At 47.7% G+C, this 26,011-nt stretch overlaps 1 protein-coding gene across 2 annotated transcripts in view; it reads right to left on the bottom strand.

Annotated features, from left to right (window-relative positions):
* Positions 1-60: 60 nt before the first annotated feature.
* Positions 61-26,011, bottom strand: part of CACHD1 (cache domain containing 1) — an 89,473-nt gene continuing 63,522 nt past the window's right edge. For both annotated transcript variants that reach the window (XM_039555662.1, XM_010408727.4), the window contains exons 8-27: positions 25,206-25,355; positions 23,914-24,147; positions 22,475-22,624; positions 21,848-21,971; positions 21,257-21,374; positions 20,288-20,456; positions 17,869-18,011; positions 16,152-16,333; positions 14,698-14,808; positions 11,964-12,086; positions 10,004-10,103; positions 9,787-9,903; positions 8,404-8,564; positions 7,720-7,806; positions 7,420-7,536; positions 6,705-6,856; positions 6,186-6,347; positions 5,184-5,261; positions 4,236-4,337; positions 61-1,917 (exon numbers count right to left, since the gene is read on the bottom strand). In XM_039555662.1, the coding sequence (XP_039411596.1) occupies positions 1,679-1,917; positions 4,236-4,337; positions 5,184-5,261; positions 6,186-6,347; positions 6,705-6,856; positions 7,420-7,536; positions 7,720-7,806; positions 8,404-8,564; positions 9,787-9,903; positions 10,004-10,103; positions 11,964-12,086; positions 14,698-14,808; positions 16,152-16,333; positions 17,869-18,011; positions 20,288-20,456; positions 21,257-21,374; positions 21,848-21,971; positions 22,475-22,624; positions 23,914-24,147; positions 25,206-25,355 (2,819 nt within the window). In that variant the 3' untranslated portion in view covers positions 61-1,678. The remainder of the gene's footprint in view (positions 1,918-4,235; positions 4,338-5,183; positions 5,262-6,185; positions 6,348-6,704; positions 6,857-7,419; positions 7,537-7,719; positions 7,807-8,403; positions 8,565-9,786; positions 9,904-10,003; positions 10,104-11,963; positions 12,087-14,697; positions 14,809-16,151; positions 16,334-17,868; positions 18,012-20,287; positions 20,457-21,256; positions 21,375-21,847; positions 21,972-22,474; positions 22,625-23,913; positions 24,148-25,205; positions 25,356-26,011) is intronic.

The following is a 26,011-nucleotide window of genomic DNA, read 5'->3' on the forward strand; positions in this document are numbered from 1 at the left end:
TTCAGCCAGAGAAGCAAACTGAGGCAGAATCTTTTCAGTGCAGCCACTTCCCCACAGATCTATACTTATATACAGTTTATTTCACTAGAGATTTGAATTTTATACATAGTATAAAGGGGTATCCTGGTATCACACATATAGTTATTTTACTGTACTGTTTAAGAACCAATTTTTTACATAATACAGTATTAAGTACCATATTAATTAAAACAAGTGATTTTTTTTAAAAAAAACCCTACATCTAAATGGATGTTTATCATATGCACAGTGCAAGAACGGCTTGATACCATTGTAATCACAAAATGTGAATCTAAAATACAACACTGTGATTTAAAACTAATTGATAATTATGATGCCTTGCATTGTAGACATTGATTAATCTTTGTTTGAGTTATCAAGCAAGGTTAAAATTCCAGACAAACAGCAGCAGCTTCTCATTATGGTTTCAAGGTTTCTTCCACAGTAACCCAAGTTTTACAAAACACTGGTTTATCCCTACTTGTGGTCTAAGGAGACAGAAGAATGGCACAGATTCCATCTGGGATTATCTGGTCACTAATGCTAAAGAAATTCTTTATTACTTCCACACAGGAATCCTTTAAGGATGAGCGAAGAGATGAAGATGGAGAGGCTTCTGGGCAGAATTTTAGTAACAGAGTACAGGATTTCTCCTCTGCAAATAGGAAGACAATACTGGAATAGAAATCAGGCTGTAATATTTACAGGAAACAAGGTGGAAAAGAAAGCAATCCTAATGTAAACACCGAGGCAGAGAGGGCTTCTTCATTTTCCCTTTGCAGAGTGGGGCACTGGATGAAGCTCAGCTCCTAAGGAACAGCTGTTTTCCCAGGAAGAACCACTTCCCAGCACAGAACGCACGTGGTACTCGTTGAGAATTGCTAACAGGTTTTCTCCCCTCCCTCCCCCCAAAGTTTCAAGTTCAATAAATAGTAGAAAAATAATCCTTTACTTAAAAATCTTGAGATGCATTGTCCCAGGTCCCGCACAGCATTGTGGGAGCAGGGAGCTTTCCACCTGCAGAGAAGCCAGCAGCCTTCCCCTGCTCTGGCTGGCACTTCTGGACTCTCCAGCTGCAGATTCCTGCTCTTCCAGTTAAGGAAACCAAATCATCTCTGGCTCTTTATGCTCTCTCCCTCCTCTTGGCTCAGCACAACAGGGCTCCAAACTCCAGCTGCTGGATAAACTCCCATCCCTGTTCCTGGAGGTCTAACGTGCCTTCTGCTCCATCTGTCTCCATGTTTTGGCAGGTCCATTCATCAAGCACGTTTCCAGGCCAGAGCCAACCTTACATCTGTAAAAATGCAAAGCTCTGATGCCTCAGTTTGGTGGGGAAGCCCGTGAGGTTGTCCCTGGGGAGCAGCATAGTCCCCGTTGCTCCAGAGTGGTGGCTGTGGTGTCCTCAATGCCACAACCTGCAGATGGTGGCCGTGATGTCCTCAGCACTCAGCATCCACAGTGTGCATGGTGACAGAGGCCTGCAGGTGATGGCTGTGCTGTCCTCAGTACCAGCAGTGCCCAGGTGGTGGCTGTGGTGTCCTCAGCACTCAGTGCCAGCAGCCTGCAGGTGGTGGCTGTGGTGTCCTCAGTGCCACAGCCTGCAGGTGGTGGCTGTGCTGTCCTCAGTGCCAGCAGTGCCCAGGTGGTGGCTGTGCTGTCCTCAGCACTCAGCATCCACGGTGTGCACGGTGACAGCAGCCTGCAGGTGGTGGCTGTGGTGCAGGGTGGGGTGGTGCAGCCGGTAGTGGTGGAACTTGTGGCTCAGCAGCGCGGCCGTCTGCGGCGGCGTGTCCAGCTCCAGGTCCTCGTCGTGGGTGCCCACGTCCACGCCGGCCGAGAGCGGGTCGTTATTGCATGGGGGGTTCTCGCTGTCCTCCTGAGGGCTCATGGTGCTGTAGCCTGGGGAATAAACAGCAGCAGTGAGGCTGGATGCTCAGAATTCCCAGGGCTGGCTGGGCACCCTTCATGGAATCACACACAGGGTGCTTCGAGAGAGTGTAGAACAATTTTCTTTAATTAACAGAGTAAAAACCCAACAAACTCATCCTCTCCTGGACATCCGTAACGGATCCTTTTCCCTGCCACCACCCCTGGGGACCTGTGGTTTGTGCCTCCCCAAGGAGTAACAACATCCACGTGTTCAACAGTTTGTAACAACGGAATTGCTGGCACTGATTTCAAACCAAAACATGAAGAATACCACCCCCAAAAAATCTGTTAAGATATAAACCTGGATTTTTAGACAGTAAATAGGTGGGATCCACTTCTGGTACCTCTATTCCTACCACCTACATCTTTCTGGGAAGGATTCCCAGTTATTGCATCTAGAAGCAGCAAAATTTCTTCACAATCATCATGCTGTATTTTATTTTTCAAAGGATGAGGGCACTTGTCACCTGTTTGCAAAACCCAAGCATGTGTATTTAATGCTGGTGAGCTTCCCACAGTTAACAAAATCCATGGGACACACCTGGGAAGGGTTTCACACAGCAGCTCCATTTACCAGAGGGTACTGACACTTCCAGCTGAGCTCACACATGGAGCAATTAGCTCAAGGCTCTCTTTTGGCTGAAATATCTGCTACTGGAGTCTGAGGAGTTAAAATCCAGATCAGGAGTGATGAGACATCACGTTCCCTGGGATATCCTACAGAAATGGTGTCACTGGGAAGCCAGCTAGCAGCCCTTGCTTTCCAGCAAGGAATCCATCTCCTAACAGATCCCTTGGAGATGTTTTGTCCCTTGCCTTGGAAGCAGGTGCTCCGGTTCCTGGGACGTTTGGATTTATCCAAACCAGCTGTTCCCACTCAGACCAGGCTGCAGGGCAAACAACTCCACCTCAGCATTCTAAATGCCAAACCAAATGAAATGTAAAAGGAAAAAGATCTTGCTTTAATTGGAAAATAAATCCTTCTCAAAAAACAAGGCCTAAAGGCTGAGGAAGCACTGGTGCTCCTGAGCATCTCGGTCAGGTTTTCAGCTGGAGACACCTAAAAGGAGGGTGGTAAAAATAGCAGCTGAGTCCCCAGAGCTGCCTCCCATTTCCCATGCTCTGAGTCATGGCTTGGAGCTGGCACGGAGGAATTGGGGAAGAAGCCTGGGCAGCCCTTTGAAGAAGATGGAATTACAGAAACTAAAAATAGCAGTGCACATTCCAGATGGAGGTAGACATCTCCCCTGCTAACCCAGGATGACTAAAAGATGGGAAGGATTTGCTGGGACTGCAAGAAAAGGAGCAGAGGGAGCATTAATCTGGCAAATCTGCCTCAGCACAGGTAATCTCACCCCAAATCCAGGGTAATTCCTCCTAGAGCAAGATTGTCTAGGAGACATCTGTTCATCCACATTCCAAGGGTTTGGCCTTTGTGTTTCCTGTCCCAATTCCATTAGTGCAACCAGTGCCTTAGTGCTGGGCCAGGTCTGCTGTAAGGTCCCCGGCCTTGTAGAGCTAACAGCTTGCAGACTGCCTTGTCTAGCCCTCCTCCTCTTCATTTCCTAATAAATTAAGCCTCCTCATGAGTCAACAGCATTACACCCTCCTAGCAGCTTTCCAGATTTAAGGAGATTTAGTCTCAGGGTAGGGGAGACACATCCCAACCCCCTGAGCCTAATGGTGACCAGCATTTGCTTAAAGGTGCTGGAAGATCACAGAATCCCACAATGGCTTGGGTTGGAAGGGACATTAAAGATGATCCCATTCCACTCCTGCCATAGGCAGGGACACCTTCCACTGTCCCAGGGTGCTCCAAGCCCCAATGTCCAGCCTGGCCTTGGGCACTGCCAGGGATCCAGGGGCAGCCACAGCTGCTCTGGGCACCCTGTGCCAGGGCCTCCCCACCCTCACAGAGAATTTCTTTCTAATATTTAATCTATCCTACTCCCTTTCAGTGTGAAGCCATTCCCCTGTCACTCCAGTATTCTCTGGGGGAAGAACCTTTTCCTGGTCTCCAGCCCACCCCTCCCCAGCTGCAGCCATTCCCCGGATGCTGTCCCTGTCACAGGGAGCAGAGATCAGCGCTGCCCCTTGGGATGATGTTGAGGCCCCCAGCGAGGTCTCCCCTCAGAACAAATCAAGTCAGAACTATCCAACAGCAAAGCAAGAAGGGCCAAAGCTTTTTGTTTGGCTTTAGTTCTGGCCACCTTATCTACAAGGAGCCAGATTCCTGTAGGAAAACGAGTCCCCCAGTCCTCACAGGGACCGCAGGGCCCAGGACTCACCGTGGTCGCTCTCGGTGCCGGAGCGGCCCCAGTAGCGGCGCCGGCGCTCGGGGCTGTGCGCGTGCCGCTCGATCACCGCCGCGATGAACCGCGTGTTGCTGACTGCGAGACACAAAACCAACCTCAGAGCAGCGCCTCACTGACCCCACGGCAGCAGGAGCAGCCTCCTGCAGCTCAGCCAACACCTCTGCTTCAAAGGGCACTGCCCAGCCACAGAGGAGGAGCAGAGCTGTGCCAGTGCCGAGGATCCCACGGCAGCACTGCAAGCTGACTCCGAAGGGAACAAAAAGGGACGTGGGGAAGCAGTAGATGCAAGCCATGAAGCTCAGATATGCTTTTTCTCCATCTCTGAGTGCTGATACAGCTTGAAATCTTGAGTACTATATTAGTGAGGGCCCAGGGACCTGGTCTGACTCTGGAACTCCCCTGGAGTCTGGGTGCACCAGCTCAACCTACAGCACACCAGGATCATGCAAAGTGCCATTTTTATTGGATGGCAAAGAACTAAAGGCATCCCAAATCCATGCAAAGAAGATTTACTGCCATGTTTGCTGACCATACTTGCCAGCCTTGGCTTCTGCTTTCCAAGGCTGAACAAGGGGAAGAGTTTTCCATACCCTGTGCTGTCCCAGTGGCCATTTTTAAGCTGATCAGAGCTATTTCTGGAAGTGCTCATGACAGGGGTTGTGAGGGACAAAACTCCTCCACATCTAATGGAGAATTATCTTTTAAAAGTGAAAAATATCATTTTTCAGCATGAGACTGAAGGTGCACTGAATGTTTGAACTAAAACATTGCTCTGTCATTTTCTACAGCTGATCAGAACAGGGCCTCCTATATATATATATTATATATATATATATTACATATATTCAAATCTAGGGTATTAAAAACCAAATGGCTGATTTAATCTCAGAGTTTTTCACAGCACAGTGGTTTGGTACTTACTGATTCCTCTGTCTTCATGGCTGTCATCATCCCTCTCGTCCCTATCGTTTTCCAGGTTGGACATACGCACTGACATTTCTACGCAGCGTTACAAACAGAAAAACACAGCTGGTGAGAGAAGTTCTGCATCACCTTACTGCCAGCTGTCACCCCAGTAACAGAGTGGAAGCACTTTGTCTTACTGGTCTGAGCTAGGGCTGCTCTTCTTCCAACATGTTTGGAGCTGGGATACCAGGAAAATGCCTCATCCCACCTCTCCCTGAAAGGGACTCAATTTAAAGTTCTGAAGGAACTGATTTAAAACAGAGCTGGGGGATGATCAAATATAGAGGTAATTAGCTCTGATCACACTTAAATTCACAGAATTAATTAATTGGGGTTGGAGAGGGCCTTAAAGCCCATCTTGTTCCACCCTTGCCATGGGCAGGGACACCTTCCACTATCCCAGGTTGCTCCAACCTGGCCTGGAACACTTCCAGGGAGGTGTTCTCACCTCTGGATCTTTATCTTTCTACCAGTATCCCTTCTCCCAGCACAGTTTTGCCTCTCAGGCTTCAGTGGTTTCATCCCTCTGTGCACAGACATTCCATGAACATCACATGGACCAGAACCAGGAAACACAAGTGAAAAAAGCCACATCCCAAACCCAAAGGGGGTGAAAAGTGTGTCACTCCCAGCAGCTGCACAAAATAAACACATGATGGATCTGCTGGGCCGAGCTGCAGAAAGCTGGGATTAGTGGCTGAGCTCTGGCAAAGCTTAGTTTATCTCCCTCTGGGTCTGGGCAGGCTCCCTGGGCAGCAGCAGCTCTGGCTGTACCCAGGAGAGGGCAGCAAGACACAGCCCCTGCGCCAGGCCCGGCTCCCCACAGCTCCAAACCGGAATAAAACCGGGGAAGCGCTGCCACAAAACCGAGGGGAGAGCTTTGGGATTGCTTTTTCTTTGGGTTTTGTTGGGTTTTTTCATCCCCACCCTGTTGTTCAGCCCCTGAGCTGAGCTCACCCTGCGCGGCCAGCGGGGACATGTGCTGGTGGCTGCGGCGGTGGATCTGGTGCCGGTACGCGTACACGGCCAGCACCAGCACCATGATGCAGCCCATGATGCCTCCAGCCACGGGGCCCACCGGGGCACTCTTGATCATGTTCAGGGTGATCACTTCATCTCCTAAGGCAAAAGGGATAAAGCAGAGAGAGAACAACACCGTAAATGCTCTGCAGGAAGGGTTAAATCAACATGGAACATGGAGAGGCTCTGCAAGGATTTCTGGATGCTTGACTGTGCTCACTGGGAATAGGAGAAGGAATTCAGAGAGGGTGCGTCTTAAAAGACAGGAATGTGGAGTTACACTCAGCTCCACATCAGGGTTTTCCAACAGGTAACGTTCACCACCTCCTTCCTGCCTGGCGCACTCCTTACGCTGATTTAGCACCGGGCTAAGAGGTAAACGTTATGTGCAGAACCTCCTGCATGTTCAGGAACACAAGCAGCCAAAGCAGCACCTGCTCAGAAAGGCTGAGTTACCTATTGCTCCCAAGTCATCCACATAGGGACTCTTGGCTCCCACGATGCCACCAAAACATTCCTTCTGAGGGGCACAGTAGGACTTGTCCAGGTGGGTCTTCCCATCGCTGTCCACCATGCACCACTCGCAGTCCAGCACTCCGAAGCAATCCCTGCACAGGAGGATCCAAACAAGACATGGTTACTTTCCAGTTCAACAGCTCTCCTTTGCAAAGCTCAGTCTGCTTTAGAACCATGAGACAGAGTGAGGCCAAAATCATCTGTAAACCCTCAAGTACATGAGTTTAGCCAGAAAAAATTCCATGGAAGTGCTCAAGTACCACAAGGGAAATTATACAGGGAAGCTGCATTTCCAGCATCCATTTTCCAACTCTGTCTGTTTTGGTTTTTTCCTGAATCACTGAGCCTGAGCAAAGGGAGAATCCTACTTGTAACTTCTCCAATAAGGCATTTCCCAGTGTGGTGAAGTCTGGCTGCAGTTCCAGCCTTTCTCTGCAGCTTTTGGAAGACGGAAGAAAGGATTTGGGAAGTCTGGTCAGAATGGAGACTGCTCATTACAAGCAAAAATGAGCCCTCCATGCCAGGAGCAGAACCTCATTCTGGCATTATACTTTTTTCCCCTAATTTTTTTCCTTTAAAACACGTAAGAAAGAACTATTTCCATTGGATTATTTCCACAAGAGTGTATTCTGAGGGCTGGGGAAGGCCACCTTACCCACTCTCTGTCCTCTGGTTGCACTGGGTGTTGATGCACTGTGGGAGTGCATCCTGCAAGCTGGGATCGATGGCCGTGAAAGTCATCGGCTCCTGATGCACCTCACAGCTCGGATTCCTGCATCGCAGCAAAGAGTAAAGCCGTGTGTTACACAAGCACCCAAAGCACAATCAATTACAATAATCTTCACCTACTGCACGTCATCTGTTTAATTGTACTAAAAATTCTGCCTATTGGATCCCCTGCAGCTCAGCAGGACAAACAGGGATTTATTTGTTCCTGCAGTGTCCTGCCTCTCACCTGCTCTCGGCGTTGGTCAGGTTCCCAGTGCATTCGTTCACCTCCAGTGGGCACTCACAGGGACACTCACACTCGTTCTGTTCCATCCTGCAAGCAGGAAACACAGGGAAAACCCTTCAGACACTACCATATTTTAACTGGAGCAGCAGTTCCCATGGAAAAGGCTGTCCAGAGACTCTGCTCCTTCCCTAGGAACAGGGAGTGCTCTGTCCTGCACCAGGACTGAGGGTGACATCATGATAGAGCCTCTGTTACCCATCCCTGGAATTCCAAAAGCAGGCAATCCCTCAGATCTAGATGTAAGGATCCTTCCTGGCAGTGCCACAAACACGTCAGGATGGTGTGGGCAAAACCTCCTGGATCCCCTCAATGAAAAATCACCAATCCATGGCAAACCATGGGAATTTATATGCCAGAAGAAAGGGGCTCACTCACAGGTAACTGCCCCTGAGACACTGAATCGCTCAGTGTCTTCCAGCATTATCCACCCAAACTCCCCTGGGCTAAACACTGACAACCCAGCCGACACCCCAAGCCCCTGCACCTCTCACAGGGAGCACAGGCAGAGCAACCCTTTAATTCTCCCTGATTTTGCGCTGAATTACCTCAAGAACTGATTTTGTTCTGATAAAGCCCAAACCAAGGAAGAGGGAGGGCGTGTGCCAGCCCACCCCAGCCTGTCACCTGTGGCAGTTGAGGCACAGCCTGTCCACCATGCTGCAGGCACAGAAGGCCAGCGAGTCGCACGTCTCGTTGACGATTCCCACGAAGGCGTTGGTGCCCGGGATCCTCGTCAGCCTGTACTTGGAGCAGTGACTGCCGTGCACGAGGTTGGTCAGGTCACCCTGGGGAAAAACAAGGTGTCAGTGGTGTAAAGTGTTGTTTTAGGGAGCTGAAGACTCTTCCCCTTCCAAGGGATCCTACAGAGCTGTGGGGACAGCAATTCACAGGAGTGCTGCCCTCACAAAACTGAGGCTGATTAAGGGGTGGGTGAGTTTTGCTTCCAGGACACTTGTGGGTGAAAAGACTTTGCTGAAGACAGAAAGGAATAGGCTTAGCTTGTGAAAATGAGGACATGTGGCAGCAGAGGTGACATTTCACTCCTTCCCATCGCTCACTGACCCGTCCCCGCTGTGCCAGCCCTCACTGACCTCCACAGAGGCTCTGATGGGAGCCACTGCCACGGGCTGGAAACTTCCTGAGCCTTGAAAAAAGCCACCACAGCAATGCCCAGCTCCTGCAGACTCCTTCCTGATTCCTTTTTACAAGTTTCTGCTCCGTCCTACACAATTTCCTTCCCAGTATCACACTTCCCACTTGGCATTCCAAGTGTGAGGAAAATGTTTAAGCCAACCTGACATAAATCAATGTATTCTGATGTGACTTGCAAATATTTTTGAATTATTTCCCACCTTCTCCTCCTAGTAATAATTGAAAAGTAGTATTTCAAGAGCAGCTTCTCCCACAGAGTGTAACAGCTTTGGAATCATTCTGGAGGGACTTGGCCAGGATGGATCTGTGGCTCTGTGAGGGACGACAGCCCCTGGTTTAGACTCCTCACAAGAGGGAGCTCCCACAGGATCCAATGGGGGGGCACAGAGTGTGCAGGACCCCAGAGATTTCAGTCTCACAAATGGGAATGCTCACCAGTAAATGGATTTATTGGGACACCTAAAGGTAAGTTATCAGAGACCTCACAGGAGGACGTGACGCTGGTCAGAGCTGGAGCCAGAGGTCAGCCCAGATCCAAAGCAACACATCCCAACCATGGCTGGAAAATCCTCACCCAGCAACAGCAAACTGCCCTTCTTTCCCTGACGCTGGCTGGGACCCTGCAGACAGCTGCCATGCTTGGCCAGGGATCACAGCCATAACCCCTGGCTGTCAGGGGACTCTGTTTGTGCAGCCTGGTTTGTGTCTGGGGAGGGGATCGGAGGCCAATCCCCACGGAAGGCTGGCTCCCAGCCCCGGCTGCTGAGCCTGGCAGGGACTTGTGCTTCCACCAAAAGAAACCCAGCTCAACCAAAGTACATTCAAAAGCAGAATTGGATAGAAACACCCGCTCACCACTAAGCTGGTGTTGAATTTATAGAAGCGCTGCACGGTCCTGTCGCTGAAGCTGTTGCAGAGGTTTTTCTTGACGAAGTTTGGGTGGTTCAGGATGTCGTTTGCCACCAGAGGCTCCTAAGGGGGAAAGGCAGGAGTTGGTGCCTTTGGAATCGGCCACAAACAGCAGCTCAGGAATTAGAGATGATGGAAATAAGGCAAGGGAAAGCAGGCAGACCTTGTGTGTGATGTGCTGCTGCTCCACGGGCGCGTGGCCCTTGGGGTCGATGAGGGTTGGATGTGCCACCAGGTACCCCCTGTCCTCCATGATGAAGCACCTGCCCCCAAAAACACAGCAAGAGCCTCCTGTTAGACCTCCTTGGGCTTCAGGGGAACAGGGGGAAATAAAACACGGTCCTAAAGGGCTTTTAAAGGTTTCCATTTAACAGGGCCATGAAACAAATTCCCTGCAAAATGTCCTTAAAGAATGTATCAGGTATTTCCATGAAGCTTTTCCAGCTGTTCCTGCTCCAGAGAGCCGGGGCCATCAAGGAGCTGAAAACAGAGCTGATTAAAACCAGAAAGGAAAAGCCATCAGTGCATTGTCTGATTGGGGAAGAGCCAGAAATGAACAGAGCCTAATGAACTTGGAAAGCTTTAATCGTTTATTAATTTACTATGTGACTAATTAATTAGAGAGATTTCACACTCTCCTTTAATGCCCTCCCCCTTCAGAATTCGATTTTAGGGGGGGATAAATCACTCCAGTTGCACTCTCAGCCCTCCTGAGCTTTCCTCTCCCTTTTCAGCTCTCCCCATGTCGGATCTGTGTCCCCACCCAGAATCCAGGGAGTTCAATCCATCCCATTTTCCCCCTCTCCCGTTTCCATGGCCACAGACGGCGGCGCTGGGGAAGGCGCAGGAGCCCCGGCTCAGGGTGGCACCGACATCAGGGACTCGGCGGCCACAGAGGGGACATGGGGGAGGTTAAAACCCCACTGGATGTTCCCAAAAGCTCAGCAGGGTGGCAGCCACAGCCTGGGCACAGCAGGAATCCGGCTGGATCTGAGTGGGATTCCCATGGGATGTGTCACACAGCCACAGCAGCTCCGGAGGGAGCAGAGAGCAGGGAAAGCCTCTGTGCTCTGTAAGGGTACAAAGGAGGCAGGAAAACTTGGACTTGGGATTTTTTTGGGGGGGTTTTCCATTAGAAATACACGTAGGGATGTGGTATTTGCTCTTCTTTGTGACAGAAAATCCTTAAGACAGATACACTAAAAAAACCCCAGAACCTGCATTTATGCAAAGACTGGAAACATTGGATCCAATTTCTACATCAGAACGGTCCAACACTGAACAATATCCTCAAAACTCCTCATTTAGGGATTGCAGGAACAGAATAAAGCATCTGACCTTGCTGATTTTTAACCAGGAGGAAGCAATGCCATACCAGAAATCCTGATTTGTTTTTTTTTATACACCACAAAATAGATAGAAAAATACCCAAACTAGGAAAGAACTGGAAGGATGACAGAAAACCACTTCCCTTCCCAAATTTAAGGTTTAAAAACAAACAAGGAACCAAGAGCAATGCCCAAACCATGTTATCAAGTTACTCCAGATCCAAACCAGAATTTATCCCACCCCCACAGGACTTTCCAAGAAAGGAACAATTAAGATACCCAGGGGTCTGACTGAAATTGGATACTCCAGATGAAATCTGAATTCTTCTGCCCAGGCTGTGCTATGGATTTCTGAGAAAAACATCCCAAAAGTGTCTTTTAATAATTGGAGTTAAAATAACTGAGGCCCTGTATCATTCTTACATGCTCACAGGGACTAAACAGGTAAAATTAAAACAAACAGAAGAACTGGGAAGTGTGGTCATTTAATAAAGAGTGGTTGTTTTACCCAGAATTTCAAAGAAGTCTAAATACAACCAAAAAAATCAAATCAAATCTGTTCTCTTCTGCTTTTGTAATCCTGCAGATTGCTTATTTAGCTGATGGCAGTTTGATCTGGAATAACAATAACATCCACATAATCTTTATGAGAAGGACAAGCTCACTGGAAATCAGAGAACATGCACTGAAAGTAACAGAATCCTTGGATAAATGAAGTTGGGAACGACCTCTGGTTCATCTGGTTAAAGAAAATAAATATATTATTTACTTTGTGCCTGGCAGGAGCAGCTTTACCTGATTTTGTTGCCCCCGTCTTGGTTACAAACTGGCAGCAGGTCCATGAGGACTTTGTAGAAATATCTGAGGGTGAAGTCGATGCCCATCACGGCCACGGAGTGTCCTGAGGACATCTGAGCACTGCAGAGAGGGGGCAAGGGAAAAGCTTTCAGGGCTGGAATAGTAATAATAATAATAATTTCATATTTTAGTCTGCCTCTTCTACCATCAGCACAGGAGACAGCCCAGGAGTGGATCCCACCCTACACACACCCCCACCACCTACAGACATTTAATCCTGAGCGACAGAAATGAGGATTAAAAGTTCCCCACCCACCCAAACAAACAGAGGATGCAGCTCCTGCATTTCCAGCATCCCAACCCCCCCCAGCTGGAAGGAGTTACCTGCACCCCTCCTCTGCTCAGCCCCCAGCAGGAGGAATGAATATGAAGGTGCCAGACTTTGAGCTAAATCCCTAAAACTCCAGAGTGTGGGAGAGATTATGAATGGCAGGCAGAAAATTAGAAGAAAAGAACATTTCTTAGGGTGGGTTATGAAAAGGACCCTGTGATGTGGTGGTGTGCAGCAGCCTGAGGCTGCACTTTGTCCTTCCTCCATTCCTAACACCCCAGTTCTCCCAGTCTGATCCCAGTTTGCTCCCTGCAGCACTGAGAGGGCACAGCCAGAGCAGTCCCCTCTCAGCCCTGCAGGACCCACGAGGATCAGCTCGAGTCGCAGCGTGTGGGATTTGCACCCCTGTGGACCTTACACCTCTGACTCACTGCTCTTCAAAATCCACTTTTCTACATAATTTTATCTCCAAAGACAGGAATAAAAATCTTCAGGACAAGAAGATGCTGCAAGGCACAGCTGGACTGTACAAACAGAGCTCTGGCCACCCCTTCTCCATGGAAACCCAGCTCTGTTTACTGGGCTGAGATTTGTTTGCTTTGAAAGAGGTGCAGTGGAGACGTAGTCAAATCTCATTTGTAGACAGATAAATATAAATTCTAAAAACCTGCATTTAATTTACTGTTCACATTTCCTGGAGGAGGAATGGAAGGATGGCAGTGAAGCAGCACAGCCACATTTCATGTGTGACAAGGCATCAGGCTCTGAAGTTCTGCTCTGTCCTAACAGACATAAAGCCATTAGAAGACTGTAAATATTTTAGCTTCATTTTTAAGCATTAAATCCTTCTGCTTTGCTGATGCCAACTGCATTAAACCACATCAGGCATAAATCTTCTCTTCCCAGCCTCCAAAAGAAGAAATAAGATACACATAAAATGGGAATGAGAGGTGTCAGCTCTGGCTACACTGATGTGGGTGTTTAAACCCTCCCAGCGGTCCCTAATGCCAGAATTCCTGTTAACTCCATGGATTCCTCCCCACCCCTCTGGATTTTGAGCTCAGGCCTCTTTGGGGATTATAACCACATGTGACTATGAGCTCCAGAGGTCATATTTACCCAGGACTCACACTCACATCTGCCAAACTTTGTTTAACTGTTCTTTAATCATGTTCTAATAACCCACAGGAGCTTTAAGTTCTTAGAGCTGAGTAAACCATCCCCTGCTAGATAAAAATCCCAATTCTGATTAATTGCACTTCTCTCCTTACACAAGTGCTCACTTCCCCTCAGTCAGTTCCTCTGTGAGCAGCACCACGCAGGGGCTGGGGCTGAAAATGCTCCTGCCAAAACACACAGGCAGAGCTCCTGTGCTGGGAAATCCCACACAAAGCAGGGCCATCTCTGGAAGAGTGGAGGAGCCATGTCCCGTTCCCTGCGGGCTTTGGGATCTCTGTTTCCCAGTACAACACTGGAAGTTACCTTTGTACTGGTGGGCTGTTGGGTAGGGAGCTTGGAGGAAACTCCATGTAAAAACCAGGACAGGTAACTGCTATTTTGGGAATCTGGGAGAGCTTATGACAGCAAGGTTTGGTCCATGTTTTATAAACTGGGCTCCTTTAAACATCCTGCATCCCAAATCCTGGCCTCAGGCTGGGGCCTGGCCAGGAGGGAGCTGGAACAACAACAGTCTGGTCCTCCAGGAAAAAGTCATTTCATGGAATCATGGAATACCCTGAGCTGGAAGGGACCCACAGGGATCATCCAGTCCAACTCCTGGCCCTGCTGTTCCCAGCAATCCTGGAAGAACACTTGGAGATTCACAGGCTTTGCCTCACAACCTCCCTCCTCCTGGAAGCCCCTGTGCAGAAGTGCTGGATTCACCAGCCCAGGAGAGGAGCTCCCCAGTCTCTGGAGTGTGGCCTGGCCCCTCTGGCCTTGGATCAGCTTCCAATTCCCTTCCAAACACCTCCCTGCTCCTTACAACTCCACCAGTGTAGGTGTGGGGAACTTGAGGAAATTTGGAGCTTAGCAGCCCTGATGGAGAAGGATTTAACTTCCAGCAGAGAGGGAATATCCCAAAGTGCCTCAGGAAAGCAATCCCTCTCCTCCTCCCCTGGCCATGCCATCTCGTGTTCATCAGGAGCACACTCCCACCAACCAATCCTTTTTTTTAATATGCTGTTATTACCCCTGTACCAATTAAGGCACAGAGCTCACATAATCCTATAAAATGCACTTCTCCCAGTGTTTCAATGCCCCATTTCCACAAGGTCGGATGACATTTCACCTAAAGCACTTTAAAACCAGCTTTGGCTTTCAGTTCTTGAGCACACAGAGTCATCCAGCTCTGATCATTTAGAGTCTTCTTGCCTGCCCCAAAGCTCCAGACTCCCTCACCTGGAGGAATGGACAGTGTGGCTGATGGTCACCACGTATCCAGCCCCTCCCACATCCAGGTAGGGCCCAGTAAAGGTGATCAGGCCGGGATTAGCCACTGCATGCAGGTACCTAAGGGAAGCCAAAGGAAATGTTCATAATTAGTGCCAAATTCTGTAACTTTAAGACAGAATCCTTGACTTGCCCAAAACAACAAACACTGAATTCTGCACACTGTGAACAACAGGCCACCAAATTAATGGTTTTTAATAACAAACAAGTACCTAAACACGACCGGGACTCTGACCTAACCCAGACTGGCCCAATACATGGTCCCCCAGTACATCCAGCTGCATGAAAAATGCTCTGTTTACTTCTGCAGAGAACACATTTAATGTAATTTCAGACATTTTCCCCCAGAACAACACAGGACTTGGTGCCAGCAGTGTCTCAAACTCAAGGCAAACCCTGGCAAAATGATTATACTGCAAACTGTGGAGAAAAGACAGAACTGAGGCAAGAAAATGGAGAAGTATCAGTGATTATAAATTATAACCTCTCAAAACTTCCTTCAGCATAAAATAAGCCACAGTCATGTCAAATACCTTCCCACTGCCATAGAAAAGCTTATAAAGCTTTTGAAAACACTTTTCTGTAAGAAAAAGTGATCACTTTGCTTCGCCCTACCCAGAGCAACAGCCCCTGAGCAACTTAACCCACTTCTGCTTTATTCCCAGGGTTTTATTTGCACATTCTTCCCATAACACTACAAATTTCAGGGAAAACATGGGCCAGGAGAGCTGCCAGGAGCACTGCAGAGCCAGAACGTTGGGATGTGTGCTTTTCCCAGTGTCCCAGCACCTGGGCTGGCTCCTTCCCACAGATCCCACCCTTTGGAACACACTCAGAGCCTGCTCAGGTCTCAGGCTCCCATCTGGAATGTCCCCAGCTCTTTGCCCAAATCAGATGCTGCTGCATCATTAATCCCTCCTTGAAAGCAGTGAGAAAAGCCACTGTAAACAAACTAAAAGGCTCCAATATTAACAACCAAAAGGGCCCGAGGAGCTCAAACACTCCCGAATTAGCTAATCCCTGAAGGGGATGCTCATTTTCTGAATATTTATGTTCCCATCTGCCATAGCTGGGCTATGAAACACCAACTACCCCAGCAAATAAAAAGGCCTGAAATTATAACCAATGAATGAAATTAGAAATTAGAACCAATGAATGAAATTAGAAATTAGAACCAATAAATGAAATTAGAAATTAGAACCAATAAGTGAAATTAGAAATTAGAACCAATAAACGCTTGAGCTGGCTGCATTTAAGCTCTGAGCCTTCTCCCCACGACGAAAACGTTTTTAACTAAATTAAAAAATAAAAAAACCCTCAGGCTACGAAATCAACTCTAAATATTTTCCTTCTTGCCCTCGGAGATGATTCAAAGCTTTGCTGAAGGGACCCTCAAACCTCACCATTGTCTCCTGGTGGGATCAAATGCTTTGTCCATGAGGGAGCCGGGGTAGATGCGGAGCACCCCATTGGGGGTTGCTATGTAACGCCTGACAATGTAACTGTTGAGGCCACTGATTTCCATCTGGGTCATCCATTCATCCGTGCCGTGACTGGTTGCCATTACTTCATTCCTGACAGAGAACTGCAAAACAAAGGCAGAGCTGGCAGGGTTCCTGCAGCACTTGCATGGCAAGATGATAAAAGCTTCCCCGAGAGCCATCGGGGATCATCTCGACTCAATTACTTGGTTCAAGGCTTCTCACACCAGACATTCCAAGCAGATTATTGGAATGAAATATTGGTGGTGTTATCTCTGCGGCTTTTAGTTTGTTGGGTTTTTTCTTTAACTTGGAGTAAATATAAATAATGTGCTGCTTGCACAGAAAATAGAGATTTCTATTTTATATGCCTAAAAACACAAAGGTATTTCTGCTAAGAATTTACTGTGGCTTTAACTTCTCTAGTGTTTGTTTCAACAGCTGCTTATAAAGTTCTGCCCCCCTCCTCTCTCCACTCTTTAGATCAGATGTTGGGAAGGAATTCCTGGCTGGGAGGGTGAGGTTGCCCAGAGCAGCTGGGGCTGCCCCTGGATGTCTGGAAGTGTCCAAGGCCAGGTTGGAGCAGCCTGGGACAATGGAAGGTGTCCCAGCCATTTGTCAATGGTTTGTGGTGTGAGCCTTATCTCCACAAGCAATAATTATTCATTATATGGACGATGTGCTCATTACAGCGTCCACACAACAAGAGCTACAAGAAGCTCGTGACAGTGTGATTACAGAAGTCCAAAAAGCCAGATTGGAAATCTCCACTTCAAAAATTCAAGAAAATTCACCATGGAGATATTTAGGATGGAGACTTACAGAGCAAGCAATAAGACCACAGAAGATGCAAGTCAGAACTCAAGTTAAAAATCTGCGAGATCTACAGCAGCTTTTGGGAGAGATCAACTGGATCAGACCAATCTTGGGAATCACAAATTATGAACTTGCACCACTTTTTAATCTCTTGAGGGGAGACTGTAATATCAATTCACCTAGAATCCTCTCCCCTGAAGCTCAAGCTCTTGGAAAGATTACTGAAGCTCTTCAAGAGAGACAAGCACATCGTTTTATACTGAGCCAACCGTTCTTCCTTGCAGTGTTAGGAGAGAATATGCAACTGCGTGGTCTCATATGTCAATGGCACTCGTCACAGTGAGATCCTTTATTAATATTAGGGTGGATTTTTCTGCCCTACAGATCCCCTAAAACAATTTTCACAACTTTAGAAATGGCAGCTCAAATTATAATCAGAGCTAGAGCGAGGTTACTCACAATGGCAGGCAAGGATTTCACGACAATCTATCTGCCTTTGAAAAAGAAATATTTCTACTGGGCAATGCAAAAACCAGATGATTTGCAGGTTGCATTGTCAGCTTATTCAAGCATTTGCTCAATTCATTTTCCAAGCCACAAACTGCTGCAAGCAAAAGTAAGCTTTAGAGAAAAACCCATGGTAAGTGAAGTGCCATTAGACACAATAACGTCATTTACTGATGGCTCAGGGAAAACACACAGGTCATGGCAGGGGTGCCCCTGCACGGGCTTTAAGGTCCTTCCAACCCAAACCAGTGTGTGACTGTGAGGAGGAGTGGGACAGGAGGATGTCCCAGAGTGTCCTGGGGTGCTGAGGGCCCACCTTGAGGCCGGGGTTGGCGATGAGCCGGGTGTTGTCACTCAGGTAGGCCGTGTAGTGCTCCACCATCCGCTTGGTCTCGGGCTGGCTCAGGTGCTCGTAGGGAGAGGAGAAGCTGCCTGCAGACAGCATCACCGTGGGGCTCTCTGCAAACACCAAGACACCAGGAATTTCAGGATCATGAACTGCACGTGTTGCACAGGGAGGACATTTGCACCACGGGAAGGTCCTTGACGTGGTGTCCGTGTGGTAGGAACGGCTCTGCTGCTCTCCCCTCTCCCCCACACCTCAGCACACAAAACTCCTGCAGGACTGAGAGGGAGGGCAGGAAACATCCATTTTTCCACCCAACCTGGAGCACTTCCCAGCACAGTTTCTCCCTAACCTCAGGCTGCACATGAACTCCCCTTCTCGCTTCCAAACACAGAAGTCAGCCCACCTGCTCTGATCTCTGTGTGCTATTTGGTACTTGATGCCCTTGTTCCCAAAGTCTAAATCATTTCTGAATTACTGCTTTTTGTGAGATAACAGAAGCTGTTTTCCCTTAAGAAAAGATTATGGGCTAAAGAAGAAATTAAGTATCCCTGTTTAGGTTGGATATCCCAGAGGAAAATGAAAATGAGCATTTTCAGTTCCAGAGAATGAACATCTGGAAAATTCCAAGTGCAGAATAATAAATAATCCCAATAAAAGTGCAGCTGCCTGATTTTCAGAACAAACTAGAAAGTGAACTTTCATCATGCAAAATCTGCAAAACCAGACAGCTTTTTCTTTTTAAAAAGAGAAATGATTATGATGATGTAGGGCTGAGGGTTGAGAAGATCTCTGAGGATGTGACCCATGGAACCTGAATTCCCTGTGTGGAATGGTGCCCAGAGGAAAAACTGCAGTGCAGCATGTGAAGTGTTCTGCTTTTAGTCACATTCCTCTAAAACACATCCCCACACATGTGCTGCAGTCCCCACTTCCAAACTTCCACTCCAGGCCTTCATCTGCTTCCCAGGCCAAATATTCTGATTTTGCTTTGGTGAAGTTTTTCCACTTGACAGCTCAGCGCTGCATTTTTGGGATATTTTCCATTTGTATCTTTATGGATATAAGATAACCAAGATTAGGCACCACATTAAAGAAAGAAAAAACCCTGGGTTTTAAGCAACTGGCAAAGCAATTTCCATAGGTTTGTAAGGTCCCTCCTCCAGTTTGATCTCACTGGGTTAAATTGCAGGGCCACGAAGAGCTGAGAAAAATCTCACAACTGTGCCACTGATGCACCTTGAGAGCTTCAAACCCTGCTAAAAACAGAAGTATTAATTCAGAACTTCCTGTAACACAGATTTTAGGGACCTCCCACCATTATACCTAAATAGGACAGCTTGCAGTGTAGGATGTTTATGTAAAACCCCTCTGTTCTTGGGATACTCCTGGCTTTTAAGTTCTCCATCCTTCCCAGACACTGGAACTGCCATGGAGACTCTCCCTTTTTCCCATCAATGTTTGGAATTAGTCAGAAGAGCAGAACCACTTCAGCTTATCAAAACCTGAGAATTTTTAAGCAGGTGAGGAGGGTCTGGAAACCATCAGAGCACTGAAGTTCTCGTTCTCCCCCACAGGCTTAGCTTCTGACTCTGATGGTATTCAATGCTTCTGGCAGGGAAAAACTTCCATAAATCCAAAGCAAAAGAGCAGCAGAGTCCTGCACACCTGGCTGAGACTTCATCCTACTCTGTTATTGGTCAGGGAGGTGCTTTGCAACCAGAAGAGGACTTGGTTTAAGCTTGGTGAGACACCTCTGCTCCTCTCACTGCACTGCCAGGGACCCCGCTGGACCCACAGTGCATTCATCCCCTACTCACTCTGTGAGCAGCCCCACTCATCCGTCCTGCAAGAAGTCAATCTGCTGGTAACAAAGTTATGGATTCAATCCCTGCATGAACCCTTCACTCAAGAGCTGGGTTTGATGATCCCTGTGGGATCCAGCCCAGACTCTGCTGTGATTCTGTGGAAGTGCTCAGCACTCAGCAGGTCACTGTGACCATGAAGAGCTGGGAGAAGGGAAGAGCTGATTAGAAAATCAGCCTTGGAAGTAAAAGCTTCTCAAGGGAAGAGCATTGCCCATGTTTTTACTTTGTGCTGCCACACTCTACAGAAACACACCAGCTGTGACTGTGCCAGGGGAGGCTCAGGGTGGACATCAGCAGGAATTTCCCCATGGAAAGGGTGGTCAGGCCTTGGGGCTGTGCAGGGAGGTTTGGAGTGCCCATCCCTGGAGGTGCCCAAGCAATTCCTGGCCGTGCCACTCAGTGCTCTGGGCTGGGGACAAGGTGGGGATTGGGCACAGCTTGGACTCGATCCTGGAGGTTTTTTCCAAGCTGGATGCCCCTGTGTCCCTGAGGTGGCCAGGACAGGCTGGCAGGGCCCTTACCCAGGGTGGCCAACTGCTTGAAGTGCAGGCAGGCATTGGGCTGGCCCAGCAGGTCCAGCCGGTGGTAGAGCAGCTTGCTGCTGGGCACCGTGTTCAGGTTCTTCAGCTGCTTCACAGGAACTTCTGGCTGGATCACCACCACACACAGGATGAAGGATGTGTCCTGCACCTGCAGAGCACCAGCCAGTCACCAAACAGAACCAGAATGTGCAGGATGTACAGAATTTCTGTGTATCGGAGCCACTGAGCTGTACAAAAACCACTTTTCCATACTTAACACAGAAAATAAAAATATTGTGATCTTTTTTCCCTGAAAACTAAGCGAGACTTTCATTTTGTTGCTCAGTCAGCAATAATTTCTAACACTGTTAGGAATTCTCACACTGTTCCATGGGGATTTTTTGTCATTAACAGAGGAGAGGCTGCAGGTTCCCGTGGCTGGACACACACTGGTGCTCCCTTTATGGAGAGTACAAACAAATTGACTCCCAAATACCAGATTTTATTATTTCCACTCTTAATTGGGTGCTGCATGTGCCACATGTTTTACTGGTTTTGGGTATTTTAAGGACTCTAAATTACAGCAGCCCAGCAAACCCTGGAGTGTCCCAGCTGCTCTGCAAAGGGAGTTTGATATTAAATGCAGCATTACAATATTAGAAGATCAGCTCCAGACACCTTCCTGTGTGAAAACAATGACAGATTTAATCTCTTAAAACTGCTCAGCTTAATCCTTTAGGTTAGATTTAACTTAATACTGTGAAATGATCCACAGGTACCTCCTTGAGTTTGTTGGCACAAAGTGACCCATCATTACTGGCATCAGTGAATTCATCTGGATTATGTTTAACCTTAGATTCCACCTTAATCCCTGGATTGAGATTAGTGCTCAGATACTTCCAAACTGAAGGAAGGAGAGTAGCAGAGCCATGAGCTCCCTCTGTGCCATCCCACACTTGTTTTCCTTACCATTTTCCAGGCATAGCTGACATTGTAGGCTTCTTTCCCAATCTCCCTCAGCTTGTTGACGTGCCAGGACAGCGAGGAGTTCACAGGAACTGCGATGATCTGGCTGCCCAAGGGAATGCTGCAGTGGCAGATAAAACATCCAGCACTTTATTCAACCCTGAGCAAAACTGTTAGGACTTCAGCAAAATCTTTCTGTTGTGCATTTATGTAATTATCATAAGAATTGAAGGAATTAACTGTTATTTGTGCTTGGGGAAGGAAAGTGTCTGTATGCTGAAAATGTACTTGTGTACCCCCACATTTTGAGCTTAGGAATTCTCAGATTAGGCAGAGGATAAAGGAAAACCACGACCAAACAGTGGGAAATCTTCCTGACAGGGAAGACAGAGATTAGAAGGAATATTCCCCAGATCAGCTGGGAAACATTACGTAACAGATGAAGAAAGTTGGAGGAAAAACCAAACCAGGGGAAAAAAATTCATCCAAGTACCCAGATATTGCAGGAAAAGGAATTTTACCTTATATCCTCTTAAAATTCCTCTAGAAATACTTCCAGTGCTGCACGTTTGGGAGCTGCATCCCAATCCTTACCTGAGGATGTTCTGGCGCACCAGCTCAAATTTGGGAATGTTCTCGTAGTGGATGATGTCTGTGTGGAGAGGAGGCTCAGACAGCAGGTAGGGCCTGGTCAGGGAGGGGTGCATCAGAGTGTATCCTAAAAACCAAACACACAGCCCCAAATGTGGAATGCATTAAAACACTGAGCCCAAGACGGGTATTTGTAGGGGAAAAAAGAATATACAGTCATTGTATATAATTTTGGCAAAGATGGCAGTGACCAAACAATCTTGTCACCAAAGGGGTTGCAAATGAAAACCAGCTTGAAAAAATAAGCAATAAAACAAGCTGGATCAGAGGAAAAGAGCTGGGGACACACATTTACACCAGTTTTCCTTCTTTCCTAGAAAACCTTGGATGTCACAGATGTAGGAAATCCCCACAGCAAATTTCCAAATCAGAATGCCAGGACAGAAGTTTCAAGTCATGAATCCACCTAAAATCTCCAGCAACTCTCAGGCAAAGCTAACCAACAACATGCAATTAAACTTGTAATAAATATTATCATTCAGCACTTGGAGACTGCTCAGAGACATGAGAATTCAAAACTGGTGGTTCATGAGCTCAGTGGGACTAGAGGACATTATTTGATAACATTACCTTTATTATCAATGAGGAAGGTGTAGGATCCCAAGGAGTCCTGGTAATAGGTGACATCTTCCAGGATATAGGCAAGATTGACATCTACTCCAACAATTCCCAGCAGGAGGTTCCCAAAGTAGCAGGGTTTACTGACAGTCATGATCAGGCCTTGGAAGGAGACAACCACCATAAAACCATCAGCAATATTATCTGGTTCATTATTTTTAGAGGAAACAGAGCCTTTTGAAACGTTACACAGTTAAATTTTATACATATTCCATGCTGGAATATGGCCAGGGAGGCTCAGCAGGGTTTCTGTCGGGTCTGGCTGTTGTCAGCCACTCTCCCTAATTAGTTAATTCGTGTTTCTGACAGTGACCTAAAGTATATTACTCAATTTATTAGAACACACACCACAACTGATGGTTGGGGGGCTGTCAGTGATTCCTTATAGGTAAGAAATAAATTTGTACAGGAAGCCAGCAGAGTATTTTGTTCCTTTAACAGAATTTAAGGCAGCTTAAAAAATAGGATGAAGAGGAAGGAAGTGACTTTGTCCTTGTAAAGCAACAGTTGAGATGAATTATTGCTCATCTAATTGCATAACAACAATATTAAACCTCCTCTGCTTAACTAAATCCCAGTATTGCCCCTGTGCTGGGAATCACAGCCATAATTACCCAACAGTTTGGGATGCATCTCATGCCTGAGGTGAGAACTCTGCAACACCTTCTTACTCCTATTTTCTCCACTGTTTGCAAACTCAGCAGCTCTTCCCTCAACCCAATATAAAATCCATTTGCATGTACAAGCCTTTAAGTACACTCTGAAATCTGTGCAAGACAAACTTCTCTTGCACCACTCCCAACCCTTTGGTTGCTCACGTTTTCCATGGTGCTTGGATATAGCTTTGGGAGAGAGCAACAACAGAGCTTAATCACCGAGGGAGGGAATGCAGGAAGGAGCAAAAGCTCTTATTCAGATTTGCTCAGAACAGCCTTAGACTTGCTTTGGGTCTCAGAACAGTCTGGGTGTGCTGCAGCCACGGAGGGCTGAGGGTAGCCAGCTTGGGACAATAATTCATTATCTCTCCTTGTGCCATTTGCAAGGCTGGTTCCATCCTGCTCTGACACAGGGCTGCCATGGATGGCACTCCAACCTGTTTCCCTCCAGTACCAAGAACTTCTCCCCTCAGATTAAGTGATTATTGCTGTGTACGTACTCGTACACAGGAACAAATGTCACCCTGAGAATCCAAACTAAATCTGTCGACTCCTTGTCTTGCTCCCACTTTTTTCACAACCAGACCTTGTGCAGATGAAAATGCTACAGGCAAAAAGGCTTGGAAACACACCTAAACCCCAAATGTTGTAGGATTCCAGTGTATCTGGGGATATGTAAGCACAGAGACCCTGCTCTCTGATGCTTTTACACCTGAACCCAAGGTCAGCACTCACCATCCCCCATCTCATCCGAGAAGGGCAGGCTGAACACGGCCTCATCAATCATCCTGTTGGGCAGGTTTGTGTAGAACCTGCCCACGGTGGTCTCCAGGTTGCTCAGCTGGTTCAGGACCATCATGCTGCCCTTGGTGACAGGGAGCGCGCTCCGGTCGGGCACCCCGTACTTGGCCGAGTTCTGCTCGGCCAGGTCCCGCAGGAAGGCCAGTTCCTTCAGCCCTGTCACCCCCTCTGCCACACAGCAGGGGCACAAAACACAAGCAAACAGGTCAAACAAGCTTCATTTCCATCCAGGCTTCTTCATCCCTCTCCCAAGGACTGGAAATAAAAGCAGAATGATCCATACTCTGTACTGCAGGGCTGAAAATTCTATATTCTTATTGAAGTGATAAAGTGCTTCAAGATTGGTTTGAGGAAAATTAATTACCTAACACAAAATTTAATGAGATTGCCTCTCTCTGTTGCACAGTGCAGAAATCTGCCATGCTGTTCACATCCCCACTTTAAACAAGGGCCTTGGAACAAAGATTTGTGTGCCCCATAAATCCACAGGACAGCTCTTTGTTCTCCACTGGTGGCTCACCCACAGGCAGGACCAGGAGCGAATCCTCTGCCCTGGGAGATAACAGGCTTTGTTCCCCAGCTTCAACATTCCAGTTCCACACTTTGCACAAGTCCCAGGCTCAACTCCTGCCAACAAATCAAAGCCTTTTGCACGCCCCAGTCTCAAATGAGTGTTTAAATTTACAACCAAATCATCCCTTAGGTTAAGCATTCATTTCCTTGCCTGTATTCAGTAATAACTGCTCTTGTGCTGAAAATGCTTTTTTGGAAAATGGGTGGGTGATCTTCGTGTTTAACTTCACTGTCAGTTGGTTCCCAGGTTACCAAAGCATTTCAGATTAGGTTTGATCTCCCATTCACCCTCCCTGGCTGATGAAATCACACTTGCTCCCAGTTTGCTGCCCCAGGAAGTCCCCAGGAAGGTTTGCAGTTGCCATAATTACCAAATTTAACTCAGTCTGGACAATCCAGGCCACAACACTTTATATCCCTGCAGTTGCACTGGGCTACACAAAGATATAGTGGCACACTTATAAATACCAGTTTATAAACACAGTCATAAAGGTAGCAACATCTGGATGCAGCTTCTGGATTAAATGTGCCAAAATCCATTAACAAACTGCTTCCAGCAAAGCCTGGAATTATTCTTGAATGAGCTTAATTAACGAGTTGTGCTGTGTCAAGAAGGGGAATTTCATGGCCTGGAAATGACAGGTGTCTCTCACCGTTCATGAGGGCATAAGTGAGGATCATCACTGAGTTATTGAGGAAGCTGTTCTCTTCGTTGATGACACGCAGAGTGACTTTTTTATCATCTTCAGAGGAATCTTTTGATGTGATCCCAGCCGAGAGGTAAATGATGACCATATCAGTATCTAAAACAGAATCACACACACAGCACAAAGTGCATCAGATTTTTAACTTGGGCGAGCCTTGTGCTGAGAGCCCTGAAATCTGCTCACAGCAGCTTCATCCAGGGATCCACAGGCACCTCCAGGGGATGAACACACTCTGCAGCCTCATGGGTTACAGCCTTTGGTATTCAAGTTTCACTCTTGGCACTCATCAAACTTCTGCTTGGTTTGGTGCCTACTGGCCACCCAGGGGCACCAGGGCTTGTTCTCCTGAGCAAACCCCACAGGCACCTTCTGGCTTTGGAGTCATGGAATGGTTTGGGTTAGGAGGGACCTTAAAGCCCATCCAGTGCCACCCCTGCCATGGCAGGGACACCTCCCACTGTCCCAGGCTGCTCCAGCCTGGCCTTGGACACTGCCAGGGATCCAGGGGCAGCCCCAGCTGCTCTGGGCACCCTGTGCCAGGGCCTGCCCACCCTCCCAGGGAACAATTCCTTCCCAATATCCCATCCATCCCTGCCCTCTGGCAGTGGGAAGCCATTCCCCCTTCTCCTGCAACTCCATCCCTTGTCCAAAGTCCCTCTCCAGCTCTCTTGGACCCCTTTAGGCACTAAGGTCTCCCTGGATCCTTCTTCAGGCTGAAGAGCTTGGCTGCCTCCAGGCAGGAGCACACGGGT

The sequence above is a fragment of the Corvus cornix genome, chromosome 8, assembly GCF_000738735.6.
Source record: "Corvus cornix cornix isolate S_Up_H32 chromosome 8, ASM73873v5, whole genome shotgun sequence".
In the NCBI taxonomy this organism is placed as follows: Eukaryota; Metazoa; Chordata; class Aves; order Passeriformes; family Corvidae; genus Corvus; species Corvus cornix.